Source organism: Anas acuta, chromosome 3 (assembly GCF_963932015.1).
Source record: "Anas acuta chromosome 3, bAnaAcu1.1, whole genome shotgun sequence".
Lineage (NCBI taxonomy): Eukaryota > Metazoa > Chordata > Aves > Anseriformes > Anatidae > Anas > Anas acuta.
This window is the reverse complement of record NC_088981.1, coordinates 80,399,580-80,414,606: the sequence shown is the minus strand read 5'-3', so window position 1 is coordinate 80,414,606 and position 15,027 is coordinate 80,399,580. Positions and strand designations below refer to the sequence as shown.

Here is a 15,027-nt window from a genome sequence, read left to right as displayed (position 1 = left end):
CACCTGGACGTGGTGCTGGGCAGTGTCCATGTGGGAAGGGTACGGGGCAGGTGGCCAACCTCAGCCATTCTGGGACTGTGGAATAAAGGAAATGTCTGGGGAACAAATGTGATGTTGAAAGACCAAAAAAAAAAAAAAAAAAAAAAAAAATCTGAGAGGCAGCAAAGCCTCGGACTCCCAAAATGGCCGGCGGCGCCCGAGCCCCGACGAGAACTACATTTCCCAGCGCGCCCCGCGGCAGGGCAGAGCCTATAAAAGGCGCGGCCGCGGCGGGCGGCGCAGTGTGGGCTCGGCAGGTGCGCGCGGCGTGACCGTTGGGAGCCGTTGAGAGCCGTTGGGAGCCGTTAGGAGCCGCGGGTGCCGATGAGGCCGCAGGACGCGTTGCTGGAGGAGCTGAAGCAGCGGGCGTGCGAGGGCGTGGAGCTGAACGCGGCGCGGCTGGGCGCCCTGAGCCGCAGCATCTGGAGCCGGCCCGAGCTGGCCTACGAGGAGCACCACGCTCACGACGCCCTCACCCGCTTCTTCGCCAGCGGGGAGCTGCCGGGCGCCGCCTGGGCCGTGCGGCCCCGCTACAAGCTGGGCACGGCCTTCCGCGCCGACTGGGGCACGGCCGGGCCGCAGGGACCCCCCGCCCCGCTCCGCATCGCCTTCCTCTGCGAGTACGACGCGCTGCCCGGCATCGGGCACGCCTGCGGCCACAACCTCATCGCCGAGGTGGGGGCAGCCGCCGCCCTGGGGCTTAAAGCCGCCCTGGAGAGCCTGCCGCAGCCCGCACCCAGCGCCGTGCAGGTGGGAGCCCTCCTGAGGGTCCCTTCGTGCCTCCTTCGTGCCCCCGGTCGGTGCCCGCTCCTGACTCGGTGTGTTTCTGCTGCAGGTCGCCGTGCTGGGGACGCCTGCGGAGGAGCAAGGAGGTGGCAAAATTGACCTGATAAACGCCGGGGCGTTTGACGACCTGGATGTGGTGTTTATGGCGCACCCGTCGCAAGAAAACGCGGCCTATCTGCCTGATGTGGCTGAGCACGAGTGAGTGAGCGGGTTCACGTGGAAAGGGGTGTCTTGCTGTTGGCTTTGGTTCCCCTCCCCGAACGGGGTTGCTGCTTGGAAGAGGCTGAACTTAGGCAGGGGACCTCGCAGGTGCCCTGCAGGCAAGGTGTTTGCAGTCAGCTGAGGAGCCGTATCCCTCTTCTGGACTCTGAGCAGTGCAAAGTGCAGCGTTCAGCATGGCATTCACATAGTTGGCTGCTCAGGGATAATCTTGTGTCCCCCCCCAGGCCATTTTCTCTTACGTTTCTGGACTTTCTTATATGTGCATGTGATAATCCTTTGCCTCTAAAAAAAATCATTTAAAAGCACTTAAAAAAAAAAGTATACGAGGGGACATCTCATTGATTATAGCTTCTTGCTTTCCTGGATATCAAGTCATGTAGTTCTCTGTATATTTTAGTCAGCTGTGGAAGTGCTTGGTTTTTCTCCTACTTTTGGAAGCAGCTAACCAGCTAAGCCTGACTGCTCTTTGGGTCCTTATTAATTTTTAGCCTAAATTTAATTATGGCCATTCAGTATCCATTAGCTCTTAACAACAGCTTTGTCTTTGCCCAAATTATTTCCTGGCATTACTTCATGTGTACCCCCAGTATGTGTGTAGGCAGCAGTCATACCCTTGTTCTACTTTTTTTTTGTCGGATAGCTCTTTGGGGACGTTGCCTTGCCATCTTTTCATTAGCTCTAGTGTTTATTCTCGGTGGTTGTTCTTCATTTGTATTCAGGGAGACTCATCTTGAAGTGCTCCTTGCTGGATGTTCCTAACTAGAACTGTTCACAGTTCTGCCAGGGGAATTATATTAGACCTTTCTGAGCTAATGCTGGAGCCACAGTGTCTGCTTTCCTGGAAATCTCAGCATAAATGCATCTTAGAGGGATGTGACTTTCAACAGCCTACCTTAGTAGGCACAGGTCTATTTCATAGACAGCTAATGAACTTTCCACTTAAGTCATTTTCAAGCAAGCAATGTGCAAAGACATGCTTTGTCTGGAACTGCATGATTTCTAAAGTATTTTTGAGTTTAACTCTATTCCTGATATGTTGGTCTGCAGGGTCATGCTGTTCTTTTGGTATTTGAAACCTCCTTTGTTTTCATAGGGTCCCAGCAGTAGTCTTACCAGCAGGTTTTGTTAGTAACACTTTACTCCACAGTTAATAGTGATGCTCGATCCCAAGGACTGAACCTGCAGGGACTCTACTAGTAACTTCCTCCAGTGTAAAGGAGTTCTTGTGTTGAGTGTTTTTTACAAGTATTGCATGACTCTAGTCAAACATGTGACTTTCCAGATGCCTATGTGCTTGATTTTATTGGTCCTTTTAATTTTGTCAGTGCTCTTCCTGGTGAATAATTTACCTCAGTTACTGCTTAGTTCAATGGTAAAAATTGACAGGGTTGGCATGAACTAGTCATCCTTCCATAGTTAGTCCTCATATTTGCCTTCATTGTTCTTATTGCAGTGTCCTTTTGAGGCTTTGCTTGGCTTTTGGTTGCTGTCCCTTAAGACTATAATCTTCAAAATACAATTTTCATGGATGTATTTGTCTTTCTGTTAACTTCATCTCTTGTAATGACCTTTTTTGGTTGATACAGTAAGATTTAGGGATCTCCCTTCAGAGGTGATAGTCTACTGCTGGATACAAGTCCTACATGGCCTTTAAACCTTGAATACGGAGGAGGCATGGAACTGAAGCACTGAGTGAAACAGCTTGAAATACTCAGCTTATGCCATGATTTATGTAATAATGAGATTCCAGAGGTACAAAGACTGTTTTCATGCATTGCATTTGGCCTTCTGGTTGTTCCCAAGGAATTTAAGGATTACTGATCACTGCATTATTAGTTTTACTGTAGCTGCAAACTCTGAATTCGGCTATCTTGTGCCTGAACTCAAATTAACATAGTGGGACAACTGTTTTGCATGTGTGCCATAACTTGCCAATTCTTAGTCAGTTACTCTTCACCTAATCAACCTACTTTTTTGTTCGTCAAACAGGATCCATGTTGTTCTGCTGATACTCATCAATTTGTTCAGGGTTGTATTATTCACCAAAATGTGTTTTTATTCTGAATGTGACATGTAGCAATAGAGGCTACAAGAAAATGAATGCTGAAAGAACAATTTTTGTTCAGCAGCCCATGGTTCTTGCAAACAAAAATGATTGCAACATGACTTTCTGCTTTGTCTCCTCTCCATTTTTTTTGGAGAATAGCTAGGAATCTGTCCTGCCTTCTTTTTTTGCAAGTTGATTTGAGGGACCACAGTCTAATGCTTGGGATGTTAATGGATAAGTTTTCTTGATTACATATATGATAATTGTAATTAAAACTCAGCAGGATGTAAGATTCCTGTGTGGAAAGAAAGGGGCATTACAAAACCTTAATTTGGATTGCAGTCATCTGTGAGGGAGACTTTGATCACTTCAAGCGTGGACTCCATTGTGTCCCTCTTTGCTCTCCAGTATTTCAGTACAGCTATAGACTTACAGCTGTGCCATGGCTCGGGACATGAGGGGTCAGTTCGGGATAAGTGGCTAAGTTGGTGTCTGCAAGGCGGGGACAGCCCAGCAGGGCTGTGTCTGGCTGGGTGAGGGCCAAGTGGGGTGTGTGTCTTGGTGGAGACGGAGGGCCGAGGATGGAGTGATATATGTACAGGACTGGGTTTTGAGATCAAACCCTAGAATGAATAAAACCAGTATTTGCGCTTGAGAAATGGTAATACTTTATATAGATGTAAGTATTCGGTGTAATGCGTTTGCATGTAATTCAAAACACCACATAAATTACTTTGTAAACCTAAGAAGTGACACTCATAAGAATTCATGCTTGGCTTCATCTTACTGGGTATGTTTAGGTACAGTACTTTGAGTTTTACAACTTCTGCACTACATTTCTCTATCTTTGCAAACATTTCTACCAGCGTTTTTGAGGTGTGAAGGGAAAGGACATCTTTGAGGTAGCATGGTATGTATATTTTATATACTAGGTTGTATTTTTATTACACTTAAAACTTGTTTTTATTTAGACATGGTTTGTATGTGATCTTACTAATGTGCTTTTGCTGTCTTTTGTGCAGCACATGTGTAAAAGTTTAGCAAGAACTAGGACAATCAATTTCTCATGTTGAATTGGAAAAAGTTTATTATCCTCAGAGAATATTAGTAGCTTTGTCTCAGAATAGGCAGACGTAAATAGGCAATAGGCAGAAAAGTGGAGATGTTCAATTAGTATCTAAAGCCTTCAATACATGGGAAAGGCTGTACATTATGGGAACTTTTGCCCACTTGGTTCTTTGTTGTTCCATTCCATTAGTTTTCTAGAACTTTTTCAGGACTGTCCTGCACTCAAATACAGCTTAGCTTTGCAACAGTGTAGTGCTAGGTAAATTGTTTGGTGTTCTACTGCACATAAGTTAAATGTAATTGTGTGAACATAAGGAACTTTGTATTTTAGAGGGTTTGTAAATAAACGAACAGCAAGTAAGCAATGCCTTTTATTTCCTAGCGTGACTGTGAAATACTATGGAAAAGCTTCTCATGCTGCTGCTTATCCTTGGGAAGGAGTTAATGCATTAGATGCTGCTGTTCTTGCATACAACAATCTGTCTGTTTTAAGACAGCAAATGAAACCAACCTGGAGAGTTCATGGTGAGACCTTCATTAAATCTGACGTCCAGCACGTAAGACTTTAGGCTGTTCAAATACTAACTTACAAAATCCCACAACTTAAGATACCGCATTATTGCATTAAAAGACTAGTGTCACCTCAAATATTATGAAATTGCACTATTTAATTGAAGTAGTTTGTCTGTAATTTTTACAATCACGTTGGTGTCAGAATTAACTGCTGGAAATGGACTTACGGGTCAGATTCAAAAGCAGACACTTGTATGTAAGTAGATAGGGGACAAATCTTAAGTCTTTGCACCTGATGTTGCCATTTAGAATGAAACAGCTAAGTCTTTGTTACAGGGCTTGGAATTCCTTAAAGCCAGTGTATGCCTTTTTGCACAGGGATAAGATTAAATGCTTCTGAAAAATGATTACTTTCTGCACCATATTTGTAGTAGGCATTCCAAGAATTAAGAGTAATTTATGTTGACATTTATGTAAAGGTATAGTGGTCCTGTGACTGAAATTTATTTGCTGAGGTGTTAAAAACAAGCAATGGCAGGAGTCTATAGTTCTGAATAGTGGGCCAGTCGGATGTGTGCTGGATTCTATTATTTAATACCTAGTAAAGCTTCAGGTAGAAATGTATGTTCCTTCTGCAGTAAGATACGTTAACTGTTAAGCTTAACTTAACCTTGAATACCTTGCATTTCTTTTTGTGTGGTGAGAAAGTCGCAGAAGTTTAGGTGGAAGCTGCCCATTAGCGGTAGACACAGATTTCCCTTACTGCACCCAACACAGCTTTTTCAAAGTTGTTAAATTAAGAAATTATTAAATTAAGAAATAGGGCCATTTCTAAAAAGACTTGAGAATGAAGAACTATTTGGAAAATTCTGTGAGCTACAAAACTTCCAGGAGTCCTGTGATCATTGTGTTTTGGCTGCTTGTGCTATGTAATACCTGTGCATATTTCTCTCCAGGATATCAAAATGGAATCTGGAAGCCCAAATCCTTTTCGCTGTAGATGAGGCTATGTATGCAGTTCTGCTGTACAGCTTGCCCAAGTGAACTTCCTGCAGAGGGCACAGCCTTAGTTCTCTGTGGGAGACAAGGCATACAGTTACAGGCTTTGGTGTATGAAACTGTTGTTGCAGGTTAAGATTAAAGTTAAAGGTGTCCAAGTCTTCTATCAGATTTGAGCCTAAAATGGTAGTTTCTTCTTAGTTTCTAAAGGCCACGTGGGTAAAATATGCAAAAACTATCTAAACAAACCTTGTAGGGGTAGCACGTCCTGAACTACAGTGAAACTTAAATTGCTGTGTTGATACAATTGCTGCCATAAACTTGATTTTAAAATGCTTCTGGGAAGGTGTAAGCAACCAGAATGGTGCTTAATTTTAGGAACTCTTTACTTACAGCAGTGTTGGAGGTCTTGTGTTGCAGCCTTCAGTAACATCACTGGTTGTCTTAAGTGATCCTAAAAATCTTAGTCTTAACCCACTAACAAACACAGAAATAGTTGCCATTATTTCATGTCTAGAATCCCTGAGCAGTTTTTAATGTAAATGAACAATGTTATTGTTTGTCTAATATTTGATAGGATTCTCTTTTCTCCACTTCCAACTAAACATTGCCCTTTGAAAAACAGGAATATATATTTTTTCCTTTCAAGCAGTATTAAACAGTTCGCAAAAAAGAAGTTCCACCTAGGAGCAGGATACGATCTGTAAGACAGCCTACTTCTTAAGATCATCTCTCCATTCAGAATTGCATATCAATATTGAAGAGACTGCATGCTGCTAGACCCTGTCCTGTTCAGTTCACAAGTGCATTGAAGATAGGGGGAAGCTGTTTGCTCATTAAGCAACTTGTTTTGAGCAAATGTGTCCTGTCATGTAGATTCGTGTGATTACTTATTTGCTGACTTCTTGGTTCCCTTTTTTGTGATGTCCATCTCACCTGAGCTGTTCCTTTTATGGACCAGTACTGACTGGTGTTTCAGTGCTTTGTTTACTTTGTATTCAAGACAAGAAAGCTCTACTTGAAGGGGTGGAAGTTCCTAGTCTTTATGGACTTTCTGTACCAGAGGTAAAGATATGTTGCCCATTTGCATTCTGATAGCGCTGTCTTTTAAGGCTTCAGTGACACACATCTAAATTACCCATCAGTAATTTTGTGCAGTATTTCCATTTAAAGCAGAAAAGGTAGTTTCTCAGGTTCTAGAGAAAACCAGTTGTTTTTGACATACGTAAATTGAGGGTAGGAGACCTAGGAACAAAAGCAGCCTGTGTAAAATAGCTAGCTGTTACTGCATTAAAATCTAATGTGATACTGAGGTCTACAACTTTTTATTGTTAAAATAGCTGAATGCTATGGTATTTTATGATAATGTCTCTGATGCCATAACTGAAAGCTATATAGTTGTTTCCTTGAGGGAGCACTTCACCCTTGAATAAAATTGTCCATGTTGTACACACTGCAATATTCCAAAGAATTGGTATGAGGAGTCTAACAAACTTTGTCCCCTGGAGTAGGCCCATTACTCCAGCATTGCAGACAAATGTAGCTTAATAAAATTTCTGTCCAAGCTGGCAGAAGAAGTTGGAAATATCCTAGATGTGGAAACCTTTAAAAGGTGGAATCCACAGTAGCCCTTATAACAGCTCTTTTGTCAATGGCAGACAGATTGCTTTACAATTGTGATGCATCAGATTCCAGGGGATTAATTATAAATGCTAGTTTGGTTTGGTTTTAGGCTCATAATGGATGTCTAACCAAGGAATAGGATGAAATCACACTGGAAAGCATGTACGCATCCCACTTAATCTAATGTGGTGATGAAATTTTGTCCATGCGCTACATTTTTGGCATTTTGTATTTCATGCTGAGCTGATGTTTTGGTTTTGTCTGTATTTAGTTCAAGCGAAGAGTTTCATGGCAGGGATGAAGATCAAGCAGTTGGGTTTAACACTGTTAACATGGCTTTTCTCTTTCTACAGGCGTAATAAAAAATGGTGGTGTGAAACCTAACATTATTCCTTCTTACACTGAGCTGGAGTTCTACTTGCGTGCCCCATCAATGAGAGATCTTTCTGTTCTGACAGAGAAGGTTGAGAACTGCTTCAAAGCTGCAGCACTGGCCACAGGATGCAGAGTAAGTATGTATTCATGGTCCTGTGTTTCTGTTACACTGGAGATGAGATATTCCCTGTTCAGGCCCAGCATTTTTCTGCATGGTGTTTGGCTGGAAAAAATGTAAATTTCTGTGATACTGTTTGCTATTCAGCTGAGGTTTCTTGAGGTTTCTGTCAACCTGTTTTTATTTTTTGGCCTCTTGACATCCTTCTGAATAGTACATAGTCAACCCTTGAGCTTATCTGTTGCCTCTACCCTCCAGCTTTTCACCTGCTCCCCACTGGCTTGGTATAGTTGGCAAACTTGCTGCGTGCACTCTCACCTGTTGTCTGTAATGATAATAAAAACACTAAACCAGCAATGACACCAGTAATTTACTGCAAGAAACGTGATAACTTGGGTTTTTGTGCCACTGATCATAAACCTTTGAACCTCAATGTGTTCCATGTCTGCCACGCCAGACATCGTCATGAGAAGCTAAGTGTGGTTATGCACCATCTGCTCTTTAGTAAATCTATGCTGGATGTTCTCAACTGCCTCGTGGTTCTTGTGCCTGGGTATTGGATGTAGGATTTGCTTTGTAATCTCTCCAGGAGTTTGAGGACAAGATGGTAATGTCAGTATGATGGTACAGTCAGTAATTTCCAAGATCCTCGTGGCCCTTCAATGTAAATGTCACTTTTAACTCTTTCAGTCATCTGGAACATCCCTCTACTTCAGTGACACTTACAAAATTATAGCTCCTTGGTTGCAGTGCTGCCCCCTTCTCACTGAGCACGCTTGGATACACCCACCTGGTCCCATGGACTGCTTCATAAACAAAGAGGCTGTGATTATTAGAACTGATCTAAATATAAAAACAATAAAAAAATAAATAAAAAAAATGGTGGAAGACTAAATTGCTTTTGACCTAACTTAATAGTACCTGCAGTGGAAATCATTAGAAACAATTGCAGGTCATTTTTGTTTGCTGTTTGCAGAGATGCAGTCTATGAAGTCTGTGCTTCTGGAACTTGGCTGTCTAGTGCAAGCTTGACAGCAAACAAGCTGTTTTCATCAAGGCCAATGTTTGGCTGAATGTTACATTGCTAAAATAAACTTAGCACTTAAGTCCATTTTGATAGGGGCCTGAAACAGGGACACGTGTTTAACTTCTCCAGTCCTTGTTTGTGATTGTTTACATTAAACTGGCTTAGGTTGGAGAAAAATGTCTAACCACTTGTTTCTTTTGACTAGGTGGAAATAAAAGGTGGAGAGAATGATTACTACAATGTGCTTCCAAATAAGAGCCTGGAGAAGGCTTACAAGGAGAATGGAAAGAAGCTTGGAATAGAATTTATATCAGAAGACTCTATTTTGAATGGTTTGTCAGGTAACTCAATCTGTTTTTTTTTTTTGGTTGTTGTTGTGACTTAAGGTTAGATTGATCAGCTTCCAAGTGTCTGAAATGATGGGTTAGAGTTAAGTTAAACAAAATGGGTCAGAGGAAAAGGTCAAATTAAAAAATTGAAGTAGTGTAAGAGGTTCGTGCCTCTGGCCTGTTTTTGTGTGGTTTGGAAGCTCAGAAGTAGCCCCAGCACACGAAAAGCTGTAATCCTTTTCTGTTATCTTTGGAAAATATTTCAAATATGAAACACTTAAGACTTGGAATGAATTGAGGCTTGTCATACAGAATCCTGCTTTATGCTATGAGTGGAGATGAGGTCTAGCTTCTAGAAACCTTGTTTAATAATATTGTCCAAACTTACATATAAACAAGTTTACTACCATCTAACTAAAATTTTAGATTTTTTTGAAGAGATTTTTAAGTGGAAGTATCTCAGGAACTAATCAAAACCTCTTTCCATTAACAGATAATCCTATGCTTCTAATTTTAGTTCACAAATTGAGCACATGGGTTTTCAAAAGGTGGTGATTCAAGTAGGTGCTCGCTTTTGGGTCTTGACCGTGTTTCAAACTACATTTTTTTGGTCTCTCAGGCCTATTGTAATTGGAGGGTGAGTTCTTGAATGCCTAGGTGTGTTTCTCGTTACCCTTTATGTTTTTTTCATTCCTTGAATCTTCTACAGGAGCTCTTTTTAAGTATCAGCAGCACTTAGAAGACTTACTACTGTTTGTAGCTTTATATATAAACATTTGTAGGCCACTCGTGTTAAAGGTCTTTCTCTTTGGTCAGAAAGAAACAGCGGTGCTTAGTAAAAAACTGTTATTCTCATTAGTTTGATCATGTTACTAATATCCCCTATATTAAATGCACATCATCTTTGGGCAGTTGAGATCTTGATGTTTGGAGGCAGTTCTCCAAACTTTTTGGAGGGGGGCCACAACATATCTAGTGTTATTTTGGTTGGTTTTCCTCTACTTGCTACTTCCCTTCCAAATTTGGATAATGTTTTCTCCAATTGTTTTTATTGTGTGTATTTAAAATCAGATTAAAATGAAAAGCAGTTTTTTCTTCCTTCAGTATGGTACATTTAAGTTTTAGGACTTTGCTCATTTAACCTAAGAACGGGTCTTACGTGAGGGATCTTATTTTAGAACGGTTACTGTAGTGAAATTTTCTGGAGCTGTTTTGGTTCCTTCCCTCAAAACATTGTACTAAGGGTTCAGGAGGTTGTGAATATGAATACTGGGGATCCTTTCAGTGAACTTGGCATAAACACCTACTTTTAATAGTGCTTTTCTAGGTAAGTTACATGATAGATTAAATATTAAACATAAACTTGCTTAAACTGAAACTCCTTGTATGTCTGTTTTGTCCTTAAATTGCCTGTCAAATGTCAAAATATACTTGAGAAATTAAATTTTTATTGCATGCTGCTGTGGGCCTTTGATGACTTTTCTTTCCACAGCTTCTCCTGTGAATAATGGTTGTGGGGGGGGGGGTCAGGAGTAATAAAGTGCAGTCTCCAGAGACAGAAGCGGAATTTCGTGTGCTGCAACCCTGTTTGGGGGAGGGCTGAGTGTTTTGTCTCATATTTTTCAAGACCTTTCATTTCTGTTTAGTTTTCATATGGTTTTCAATGTTTTCTTTTAGGATATCAGGTTCTTCTGTTGAAAGGGAAGGAAGATAGCTCAGTTGCTTCTCCATGTCTGTGCAGCAGAAAAGTCGTTAACAGATGAGCATACTCGCTGCCACCTCTACATGGGTATTAGTATCGGTCTGCTTACAGGTATCGCTCTAGGCAGCTAAGCATTGTGAAGAATTCCTTTAGTCTCTCAAATCACACTGCCTCATGGCATGCTCCACTCGTTTTGCACGCAACCAGAAGGATGTGACAGAATGAGGTAGCTTTGAGAAGGTGCCACGAGCTGTTCCTCCTGCTGGTAGATAGCTCTGCTTCAGGGTATTGATGACCTCCCACAGCAGATGGCCCAGCCTTAGTTGAGGCACCCCTGCTTGTGATAACTTCAACATTTTTAGTGTTCAGAGGTTTTGCTGGTGTCCTGTGGATAGCCGAGGCATAGTTGATAAGGAGCCAGTATGTTTTGAAAATACGCTTTTGAAGTCGGGGGCTGAATATTAAGGCTTCCTGGAATCAGATGCATTTTCTCCTGTTCTCATGCTTGTGGTAATAACTGGCTTCCATGATGTGCTCAGTGACTTGAATAGGTTTCAGCGTCTGCTTCAGGATATTTTTTGAGAGGCTGGAGTCCCCAATACCCTTCTGTTGAAAATGCATGAATCTGTGTATCGTATTGATAACTGCTATTATGCTTCCAGTTGGAAATCTGATCTGTAAATCTCTAGCAAGTATGCAGTTCTGGATGGTTGTATGGAAACTACTGGGACATGCTGATAGGTTGTTACTAAGGGCCTAACATTTTTCTGATAGGAAGAATTGACTCTAACAATTTTATTAAAAACTGTCTGACTTTTGACTTGGCAAACTCTCATCTTTTAAACCATCAATGCCTGGTTTAAATAACTTACATTCAGTAAAAATAACTTGGAACTGGTAATAGGTTGGAGAATGTAGTCTCTGTGGACTCACTTTTAATAACCATAAGTTTCCACATAAAATCTATAATCTGCAATTGATTAATTACTAAGTCTTAAGGCATGATACCTTCTCTATCATCTTACAAAGATGTCATGATATGGATACTGTCTGATGTGTTACAAATTTTAAATCTTTGGAAGAGTCCTTTCATATGCTCTCTCTAAAAAAACAAACAAACAAAAAAACATTCTGATTGACCTGAAAAAAGTTAATTGGGGTCATCCCTTTTTACCCCCATATGAAACAAGGTCGTGTTATGCCTTCTGTGGTACCTCAGTTTCACAATAACTGGTGTGTCGCTTTCTCCAGCTTCTAAACATCTTTTTAACAGTAGAGGAGAACTTGACTTTAAATACTGAGTGGATTGCCTGTTTGGCTTTAAAGTAAAGAAAAACACTTGTGGATTCTTGGATGACTTACTATAAAGGATCATCACCTCTGGATGGCATCTTTAAAGGGACAGTGCAGTACTTAGGGATAGTTACTGTCCTACTGATAGTGTTAGGTATGAAAGAATCATTAAAATCTGCAGCATTGCTATCAAGATTTCTTGACATCTACAAAGTACTTCTCTTGTTTGGAGTTTAGTTCTGATCTTGTTTTTTCAAGAACACTTGTGCTGTTAATGTTTCCATAACTGAACAATCAAAAAATACCAGAAAACAGTTGTCCTCAGTCTTTGTTTAAAAATAGCTTGTTTGTTCTTCTGAGTCCCTACCTTGTGTGGAACATTGGCATACTAGTGATAAGGGTAACTGTTGGGCCTAGTTTCTAGGGGCTGTACCAGGGTGTGAAATAGCTGGCATGAGCCAAACTCCAAGGCTTGGAGCTTTCATCTTTTCTGAATTACACCTTGCTATCAGGAGATGCTTGATGAAAATTTAACACTAAATGGAATAGGGACATGTTGATAGCATTTTCTTGCAGTCCAGGAACAGATTATTGTTCAGAAGCGCACTGGAGAGAAGCATCTGAAGATGGCTAGTTAGGAAAAGCTTGGCTCTGTGATGGGGGATATTTGTATGGATAATGAACAATTAGAAATGCTTACATTTTAGTATTTGGGACAAAGGATATTCTGTTTTAATTTTGGGATGGAGATAATGTCTATCGTACATTTTCCTACAGCGTTTAAAACTCTTCAGCACATATTCACTGAGAATTTTCATGCTGCTTCTAGGTTCCACGGACTTTGGAAACGTTACCTTTGTAGTCCCTGGGATTCATCCTTATTTTTATATTGGCTCTGATGCATTGAATCATACTGAGCAGTACACAGAAGCTGCAGGTGAGTGGAAGTGGAAAACAGAGGTTCATGCTTAGAACCTGTAGGTGTTGCGGAGTCTGGCTGCTGACTCTTCATGGTGGTGTATTTAGAAACTAGATATTTTGAATTGCCCAAGATTAAAGCTTTCCCATGCTGCTGTGGTGTTCAGAGCTACTTTATAGTAAGTGTGTGAATGTCTAAGTAGTAGATACACAAGTGGCTGCATATAAACAGCTATCCAGAAGTGCAGTAGCTTTCCTCGAGCATTACAAGATCCGAGCTGAATGTGGACCCTGAAACAATTGACTTAGCTTTTCTCTGCAGCTCTGCAACTGACAATTTCTCTAACTTCTATTTTTGTATTTAAGATTAAATGTATATGGGAAAGATGATCCATTCCTTACACTAAAAGCCAGACTGCTCTTCAGTATACTGCCTACTCTGAAGAAGTTAGAAGTGTTAGCCCTGGCAGCATATTTTTGAGGAGTTTCTAAACATGAGTCAAAAGATAGCAGTAATTTTTACTCATAAAACACAGTGCTCTGCAAATAAAGATAACATTTTAAATCTGTTTTCTAAAAAGAAGCGTGAACATTTGCTTTCCTATTTTCCATCTTGTTTACCTCGACAATAGAAAGTTAAGCACCTGCGTGTAAAAAATTGTTTTGAGGCATCAGAAGATAGTCATACTTAATGCAGCTGGATTTTTGAGAATCTCTTACTTGTAATTGAAACTCCAGGATCTTATTTTATAAAATATGCTTTATGTGGTGCTTTAGTAGTTTGCATCTAATATTAGTAATGTGGCTTGAAATTTCTCTTGCTTTTTTTCCATAGGGTCACAGAATGCTCAGTTCTATGCTTTGCGCACAGCAAAAGCTTTGGCAATGACAGCACTCGATGTCATTTTCAAGCCAGATCTTTTAGAACAAGTCAGAGAAGACTTTAGACAAGTGAAGCTAAAGGAAGAGGGGCAACTAAATCCAGCAGAACCTGGCAAAGAATCTGGTGCTGACACAGGAGCATGTGCATCATGCTAAGCTTCATTAAACATCTCAACGAGTGTGACTTAACGGAGACACTATTTGAATCCCAGGAGGGGCTGGGTAGGCGAGTAGCTGAAGAAAAATCTTCTCCTGTGCTTTAGGGACTTTAGGAGAATCAAATAGTATCACTGCTTTCAAAAATGTGCACTTCCATGTAGCTGTAATGTTTGCTGTACTCAGTATTGTGGTAAATTTCAGAGATCTCAAATACGTTGTCTTTCAGTTGCAGTGTTGAATAAGTGATGGATCCCTGTAAGTGATTTTAGATCCCTATTTGGGATTCCTGAATGGGTTTTTAGATCCCTGTAAGTGATTTTCTCTGCAATAGTAATATTCCTTATATATAAATACGGCATTTATGTGGAAGCTTCTAAAATAAGTATTATTCACTCTGATCACAGGCTGATTCTGACCTATGAAGCACTTCTGTCTGGCTTTTTCTTGGGGCAAGACAGACTTCTAAAGCCTGAGCTGGTTTCAGTGGAGAGAAGGGTATATGTATGTTTGGAGGCATGCCTGTTTTTGATGATGGTGGCTTCTACTGATGGAAGTGTTTATACAGAAACAGGATCTCTAAAGGTTGACTGTCCTGAAAAGCATTGACCACCTTCCTTACAAATTTCTGGAGGTATTGTGGAGGGGTCATCAAAAAAAAAAAAAAAGAAACAGTAAGCAACTAAATATGTTGAACAGTAGCTTGTATGTGTTCTAGTGTAGGGCACAAGGTGTTGCACTAGCTTAACTGATCTAAAGAAAGTGTATAAATGTAGCTAAACTAGTGGAAGTGCTTTTTTAAAAAGGTGCAAATGTGGTACCATGAGTCAGTAAATGAAGGTAACCTTAACTTGCTGCGTGCAAGCTCCTATAGTAAGCTCTGAGAAGCTTGCACTGAGGATTGCTTGTGCAGTAACTGGTTTCTCTAAA

The 15,027-nt window shown here is 40.8% G+C and overlaps 1 protein-coding gene across 3 annotated transcripts; it reads left to right on the top strand.

Annotated features, from left to right (window-relative positions):
- Positions 1-265: 265 nt before the first annotated feature.
- PM20D2 (peptidase M20 domain containing 2) lies at positions 266-14,769 on the top strand. Of its 3 annotated transcripts, XR_011095192.1 has the most exons (8): positions 266-789; positions 875-1,023; positions 4,545-4,687; positions 7,651-7,805; positions 9,023-9,158; positions 10,824-10,959; positions 12,971-13,078; positions 13,895-13,909. XR_011095192.1 is itself a non-coding variant. In XM_068677980.1 (7 exons), exons 1-7 carry the CDS (start codon positions 364-366, stop codon positions 14,095-14,097), a joined length of 1,320 nt encoding a protein of 439 aa, XP_068534081.1. In that variant the 5' UTR covers positions 266-363; the 3' UTR covers positions 14,098-14,769. The 3 variants fall into 3 exon arrangements, 2 of the variants coding, with proteins under 2 accessions (XP_068534081.1, XP_068534082.1); XM_068677980.1 differs by lacking the exon at positions 10,824-10,959 and having other exon boundaries at positions 13,895-14,769; XM_068677981.1 differs by lacking the exons at positions 12,971-13,078; positions 13,895-13,909 and having other exon boundaries at positions 10,824-11,963.
- The last annotated feature ends 258 nt before the right edge of the window (positions 14,770-15,027 follow it).

Coding starts and splice junctions, on each gene's coding strand:
- PM20D2 (XM_068677980.1), top strand. CDS start 364: ATGAGGCCGCAGGACGCGTTGCTGGAGGAGCTGAAGCAGCGGGCGTGC. Junction 1,024..4,544: donor CCTGATGTGGCTGAGCACGA/GTGAGTGAGCGG, acceptor TTTATTTCCTAG/CGTGACTGTGAAATACTATG. Junction 4,688..7,650: donor ACCAACCTGGAGAGTTCATG/GTGAGACCTTCA, acceptor CTCTTTCTACAG/GCGTAATAAAAAATGGTGGT.